The sequence below is a fragment of the Squalius cephalus genome (genome assembly GCF_949319135.1).
Source record: "Squalius cephalus genome assembly, chromosome: 25".
NCBI classification, from domain to species: Eukaryota; Metazoa; Chordata; class Actinopteri; order Cypriniformes; family Leuciscidae; genus Squalius; species Squalius cephalus.
Genome location: NC_137146.1, coordinates 12,626,483 through 12,633,982, shown reverse-complemented (window position 1 = coordinate 12,633,982; position 7,500 = coordinate 12,626,483). Strand labels below are relative to the sequence as shown.

At 34.3% G+C, this 7,500-nt stretch overlaps 1 protein-coding gene across 2 annotated transcripts in view; it reads right to left on the bottom strand.

Annotated features, from left to right (window-relative positions):
- Positions 1-7,500, bottom strand: part of oxsr1b (oxidative stress responsive kinase 1b) — a 47,987-nt gene that overhangs the window by 1,977 nt on the left and 38,510 nt on the right. For both annotated transcript variants that reach the window (XM_079862685.1, XM_079862684.1), the window contains exons 9-16: positions 6,494-6,542; positions 5,421-5,486; positions 4,923-5,045; positions 3,262-3,297; positions 2,630-2,734; positions 2,488-2,546; positions 2,084-2,136; positions 486-554 (exon numbers count right to left, since the gene is read on the bottom strand). In XM_079862685.1, the coding sequence (XP_079718811.1) occupies positions 486-554; positions 2,084-2,136; positions 2,488-2,546; positions 2,630-2,734; positions 3,262-3,297; positions 4,923-5,045; positions 5,421-5,486; positions 6,494-6,542 (560 nt within the window). The remainder of the gene's footprint in view (positions 1-485; positions 555-2,083; positions 2,137-2,487; positions 2,547-2,629; positions 2,735-3,261; positions 3,298-4,922; positions 5,046-5,420; positions 5,487-6,493; positions 6,543-7,500) is intronic.

Genomic DNA, 7,500 nt, shown 5'->3' with positions numbered 1-7,500 from the left:
AATATATATAAATATATTTTTAAAAACAGGAATGAATATATATATATATATATATATATATATATATATATATATATATATATATATATATATATATATATATATATATTTGGTCAAAACAGTAATATTGTAAAATATTACAATTTAAAATAACTGATTTCTATTGTAATATATTTTAAAATGTATTTTATTCCTGTAATGGCAAAGCTGAATTTTCAGCATCATTACTCCAGTCTTCAAAAATAATTCTAATATGCCATTTTTCTGCTCAATAAACATTTCTTATTATTATCATTAATGTTTAAAACAATTGTGCTGCTCAATATTTTTGTGGAAACCGTGATACATTTTTTTCAGGATTCTTTGATAAATAAAACAACTTTCATTCAAAATAGATATATTTTGTGATATTATAAATGACTTCACCTTTGATCAATTTAATGCCTTCTTGCTAAATGAAAGTATTAATACCTTAAATAACTTACCTATAACTAAATCTCGCCCATCTACCAAGCCAGCCGATACCAGTTCCTGAGAAACCCCATCTGCTGTGTCTACAAACAGAGAACATGTATGTGATGCATTTATTCCACTTTAAAATGATTCGTTTAGAGCAACAAACTTTGAGCATGACAAATTGCAACATCCTGGATATTTGAACTGACAAGGTTGTAGATCTTCTGACAACTTAACTGCACACATCATGCTTACACACTGTAGTCAATACAGACAGCAGAATGAAGACGTGTTCAGGCAGAAGAACATTCTCACACAGGCCAACTATGCGCATGTCACTAAATGTTTTATTTTGGGAAAATTCCCAACGTGACTGACAAAACGCAGATGCGGCAGGCTCTTTGACATCTGATGGGGTAGAAAAATGATGCTCATGCTTTTCTTGGGCCTTTCTGCTGGAGGGCAAAACACTGAGATAAACAGGAACTGATTCTAAAAGGGTGTTAAATTGATTTTTACAGGCAAAAAACACTGGACAAAAGAACTGCCCAAGTGTGTCGTAAATCGTAATGATTGAGATGTTCACCGCCCTTGACAAATGTGACAACTGTCAACCATTCAGTGTTTTTGAAGAGTTGTGAAAAAAAAATCAGACAGTTTGGGAATACATCTTAAAGGGCCGTACACACCGGGACGAATATCGGCGCGCGTTACTCGCCAGCGTTTTTCAACGCGTTTTTTGTGTTCACACCCAAGCGATTTTCGCTGACGATGAGCCGAGTGAACATGCAAATTCATTCCCTGACACTAGATGGCGCTTAATGTAAAACAGAAATACCCCGGTACACAAGGTGGCGCTGCGCAACTTTACGCTTCTGACACTCGCTTGTCAGAAGAAGAAGAGAGCAAGTCATGTCGCGTTTGTCATATAGTTCTTTATGTTCCGACACCAACGAGACCCGCAGCTCTACATTCATCTTGCCTTGCATCTTCCTCGTCTTATTTCTTCCCGGCAGTGTAGACGCTACTTGGCGTATATCTTCTTCGCCGTTACGTATGTGTGCTCGGCAAGACCGTTTTGTGTTTGAGCGCCCCTAAGTTGTGTTTTACTGTAACTTCAGAAGCTCCAGACACGTGAGCAAAAGCGCCAATCTCATTGGTCGGATAGTTTTTGACGCGGCGCTTCAAACCCAAAAAACGAACCCGAGGCGTTTAAAAAAAAATTTCGCTTTTATGCGTGGCGTTTTTCGCGTCGGTGTGCACACTCACATTGGCGCCCTTTGTTTAGTCACGAGGCGTTAAACGTCGGCGAATATCGCGCGCGAAATTCGTCCCGGTGTGAACAGGCCTTAAAGGGATACCCCATCTAAAAATGTGAAGTTTTGTGTGGTTTTTGAAGTGTCAACTTTGAGGGACTCGTTTTATGGACTCGCAGAGATGGATTATTTTTCTAAAAGTCTTCATTTTAGTTCATCTGAAGAAAGAAAGTCATATACATCTGGGACAGCATTGGGCTGAGAAAATGATGAGAGATTTTTCATTTTAGGGTGGAATATCCCTTTAAGAGTGTATTATGTGGATTTATTCAAGTGCAATTATTGCAAGACTACTAGCCATGTGTCTTTACCTCTGCCAGGCATGAACTCAAATCGGATGTCGTTCAGTTCCTTTTTCAAGTTTCTGTAGGACAGGAGGAGAAATATAAGTCATCTGCTGCTTCTGTTTACACTTTTAATAATTAATAATAAGGTTCTTTATTGGCATTGATGATTTTATGGAGAACCTTTAACATTAATAGAACCTTTCCATTGCTCGAAAGGTTCTTTATGTTGAAAAAAAATTCTTGAGATTATATAAATGTTCTTTACACTAAGAAAAAAAAAAAAGGTTCCTTTAAATACTGTTGATCAAAAGGTTTGTTAGGGAACCAAAATGGTTCTATGGCATCGCCACAACTTTTATTTTTAGGAGTGTATGCTGGATCAACATCAATAAATGACTCCAAACATAAGAACAGCAAACACAACTTACCTTAACCTTAATACTAAACTGATGGGGGACTGGGGGACATCGCCTCCAGGAACTGGGGCCTACAGATAGAGACAGCTTCATTTAAAAACTGAGGTGGCCTAATAACTGAATGTTGAAATGCTTGATACAACAGCTACTGTACCTGCGCAGGCTGTGAAGGGGTTGTAGTGTGTGGAGTGTTGGCCGGGCCCTGGCCAGCAGCTTGAGGTATTTCAGGCTGGAGGTGACTGCTGAAAGGCTGGAATATCTGCAAATACATGCATAGACCCACACAAACATTTAGTAATTGCGTTATAAATTATATATATATATATAAAAATCCAAACTCTGGTCATAAAATATAATACATTGAAATAATACCAACATTAAATGAAATGTCTGGAATGGAATACTAGTTTAAAAAACAGTAGGTATTATTACACAATAATGTTTAAAGAATATTGTACACACTGAATGTGAGTGGCGTCGAGTTGTAGCTTGTGAAAAAAAGGTTATTTTTCCCATTTTAAGCCAGTTTACAAAAATAATAATTGTAGTTTAAATCCTTAATATTGTAATACAAATACAGCCAAATCAATTCAGATGTTTAATTACTTTTTACAAAATGCATTGCAGGATACAGTAATCTGCAATACTTTGTCAAATACAGTAGATCATTTAAATATTTCATTCATACAAAAAAATGCATTATATGACAATTATGCATTATAGTACAGTACATACAGCAGGAATCGTAAGAATGGTAAATTAGTATGGTAGTAATGGTTCACAAACCTCTATATTCTGGAGTCCTTCTCTTACTCTTGGTGACTGTGTGAGAGAGATAGAATGGGCAAAAGTCAAAGGTCAAAGTCTCCTGTAATAATATCTAATTGTTTGGGTTACTGTAATTCAGCGTTGGATTTAAACACACTGTAGTAAGGAATGAAGCAGGGAGTTAAGGCCCTTCATGAGCATTTTTTACACATTTGCTATGATTCTAAACACACATTTCATAGCTTTTGTATAATATCCTTCAAGAATTCAAGGACTATTGGGGATTGTTTTGAGATATGCAACCAAATTACAGTTTATATCCACAATATCTGCTTAGAAAATATTCTATTCAACAGTATGCACTACATCCAAAGTATTCGCCCCCCCCACCACCAAAAAAAAAAAAAAACCACACTTAAACACTTCCACCTAAACTGAGTAGTATTCAGACTTACACTGCCGTTTAAACGTTTAGGTGAGTATTTATTTATTTATTTTAAATTAAATAAAAAAAAAATATTCAGCTATAATTCATTCAATTAATCAAAAGTGTCAGTAAAGACATTTATAAGGTTTAAAAAAAATCTGCTGTTAATAAATTACATTTTAAAATATATTAAAAACAATACAAATTCATAATATTACTATTTTTACTGCATTTTTAATTAATTTATTTATTTTTTGATCAAATAAATGCAGCCTTAGTGAACTTAAGAGACTTAACTAATAAAAATGTTTTTACGAACCCTAAACTTTTGAACGGTAGTGTACATAATGATATGACATGATATCTAAGGTATTTGGCCATATTACTAGTGACCAAACTAGAATCCAAAAATCATTTAGTGACCAGAAGTGGCCATAATTCATGTTAGTGCCTCAATCAGCAGAAGTCTCATTACGAGGCTGTTAAACAGAATTTGGTTGGTTATCAAAGGTCATTGATTTGGTCAGTATTTCAAAGTTGTAAATAAAAACAAAATACAGATGGCGTCCAGGAAGCACACATCACTATTCAGTCAGTCTCTGCTTGTTTCTAGCAAGAATTGGTTACACTTTTTTTTTTTACACAAGTTTAGTAATTGAGATTAGAGTGAGTGGTCAAGCTTAAGTAGATATTTCAGTATTTTTGTGATCTCAAAAGGCACATATAAGCATAATGAGCAGGGGATAAGGAACAAAAGTTATCACAATAAGCCATCTAAATGCTTTTATACTGTACATGATTATTTCTTGCATAGATAAACAGATTATCACAGACAGGTGAAGGTGCAACGGTCATCCTTAACCAACCAGAACTCTAGTATCTTTATTGTCTTAGTCTTTAAAGCTGGATAACAAGAATATCAGCAGATACTGTATATTATGCTCTCTGAACAAATTCACTTCCTACACGTCCAAATGCTGTGTTTGACTGAGTGTGCTTCCTTGTTAAGGTGAGCCATCTGTATCAGTGGGAAAACTGAACAACCCTGGGTGGGGGCAGCTCAAGAGGCTGAGAGAAACGGACTTGTCGCCTTGTCGACTTCAACTGCTGCTCCTTTAGCGGCGAACAAAAAACACAGAGCCCAGGGATGAGAGGTGCCACAACAGCAACACCATTACAAACACCACAGACAAACAAAGAGTGCAGAGAGAGGGTGGGTGGGTGTGTGTGTGTGTGTGTGTGTGTGTGTTACCCGTAAGGCAGCAACAGCAGCTTTGCCCTCCTCGCTCTCCTCATCCAGTTCATCATCGCTCCATTCCCACTCTCCATCTTCTGTTTTATGGAGTCTCCCACTGGAGCCAGGAACTCGCCGTACCTACACACATACACACACAAATATACATGCATATAGAAGAGCAACATTTTTATTTATCTATGAAAAGTTAAAACAAAATGTAATTAATATTTTAATTATACTATATTTATATATTTTTTAAAAAGTCAAAATGAATACATTTAATTATCTGAAATTCTGAATATCTTTTTCCAAACTGATTTGGGATATTCTTTATTGTCCCTGAAGTGATTTTGATTTGTGGTGCTGTAAATGTACATAAAAATTGGCTAAATCGTCATAATACGGTATATAAAAATGAGCAGTATATAGTAAAAATGCATAGGTCACAATAGAACATGGTAAAAATGAAAACATCTTAATACACTCAAAATAATAACAAAGTATTTTCCTCACCTTTCTCGCTCTCTCTGTAATTGTAGGTGCTCTATGTAATAATTTCTCCTGCAGGAATTCATTATTCTGCCAAACAAAATGGAACAGTAACATAAATATGTTTCTAAATTATGCAAATAACCACCAAAATTTTTATTTCAACTCCAGCCCCCTACTGGGCATGTGCGGTAACATCTGAGTACTCAACGCTGGAAGGAGAGAGATCTGGCTTGATTCGAATAGTAAAAAGGGAAATCCATTTGGCGGAGAGTTTATCAGCCAGTTGGAAAAGGATGCTGGGATGCTTATCCCTGCTTTTAGACTCCGATATGTTGGCCCAGTAATGAGAGGAATGCTGGACTGAACTCAATAATGATTCATTTACATGGGGGGAGTGTAGAGGTATTCATACACAGACACACGGGACATTGCAAACTCTTCTGTTGTATTTATATGCGGTTAGTTATAAATGCTATATCCTAACCCTAACAGAAAACTTTCTGCATTTTTACAATTAAAATAAACACTGTATTTACTTTATTTTTATGCCGTTTTCTTGTGAGGTTTTGGGAGACTTCTGAAGGATCATTACACACTTCACACGTCAAGGATATGAAAAGATAAAAAGCACCATAAACGCATCATTTAAAATGTATTTGTGTAACATGAAATTTAAGTTATTATGCATTGGGATTCAAATATGGTGTGAAAGCTATCATTAGGGTTAAACTTTATTTTACAGTACGTGTACTTACCTAAGAAAATGCTGGGTAATATTAGGTTAGGTGTAGGTTTAGTGTTATTACCCCGTTATTGTAATTACTGTGATAAGTATGAACATGGGGAACAGAACTGTAAAATAAAGTTCTACCATCATATTAAATAATTGGTGCTTTTTGTTATTTGGAGCTTGACAGTGGTCACTATGAACCGTTGATGTATGAAAAACATTTAAAAGTCATACAGGTGTGGAACAACATGAGGATGAGTAAATGATGACAGATCGCTCCGACAACTATCCCTTTAAGACTTGCATAAAAAACATGGAACAATAAAATAAACCAAAAACAATGTCCTGAAAGTAAGATTCTTACCTTGGCTTTCTGGAAGAATTTATGTTTTAAGAGTTCTGATGATGTTGGCCTAAAAAGCAAACACTATTGAAATATATTTGTTGTAACTTAAAGTGTTATAAGGGAATATCAACATTAACAGTCACAAACATTTTTTTCCTAATTGACTTTTAAAAAGTGTTTAAAATCATATCAGCCAAATAAAATCTGTTTCATTTTACATTGAGCAGGTAGTGGTGGCTGCCATGCTGAATATTACTGAACATATAAACATGCAGTACTGTTCAAAAGTGTGGGGTCAGTAAAAAAAAAAAAAAATGTTTAAAGAAAGAAAGAAATTAACTTTCATTAAGCAAGGATGTATTCAATTGTTCAAAAGTGATAATTTTCAACAATGATAATAACAAAACAAACAAACAAAAAAGGTTATTGAGCACCAAATCAGCATATTAGAATGATTTCTGAAGGATCATGTGACACTGAAGACTGGAGTAATGATGCTGAAAATTCAGCTTTGATCACAGGAATAAATTACATAATAAGTAGGGCTGTCAAACGATTAATCGCGATTAATCGCATCCAAAATAAAAGTTTGTGTTTACATAATTTATGTCTGTGTACGGAGTATAATTATTTTCTATATATAAATACACACACATGCATATATATTTAAGAAAATGTGTTATTTATATGTAAAATATTTATATATAATATAAATTATATGTAATATAAATGTATATACACAGTATATACATGCAAATATTTCTTAAATATATACATGCATGTGTGCGTATTTATATATAGAAAATAATTATACACCGTACACACACATATATTATGTAAAAACAAACTTTTATTTTGGATGCGATTAATCGCGATTAATCGTTTAACAGCCCTAATAATAAGTAAACGCCACAATTCCAATAGGGTTATTGGTGCTCGAGCCCTAAATATATATATATATATATATATATATAAAAAAAAAGCTTTTAAAAAACGTTATATTTAACAATATTTATGTTTACTGT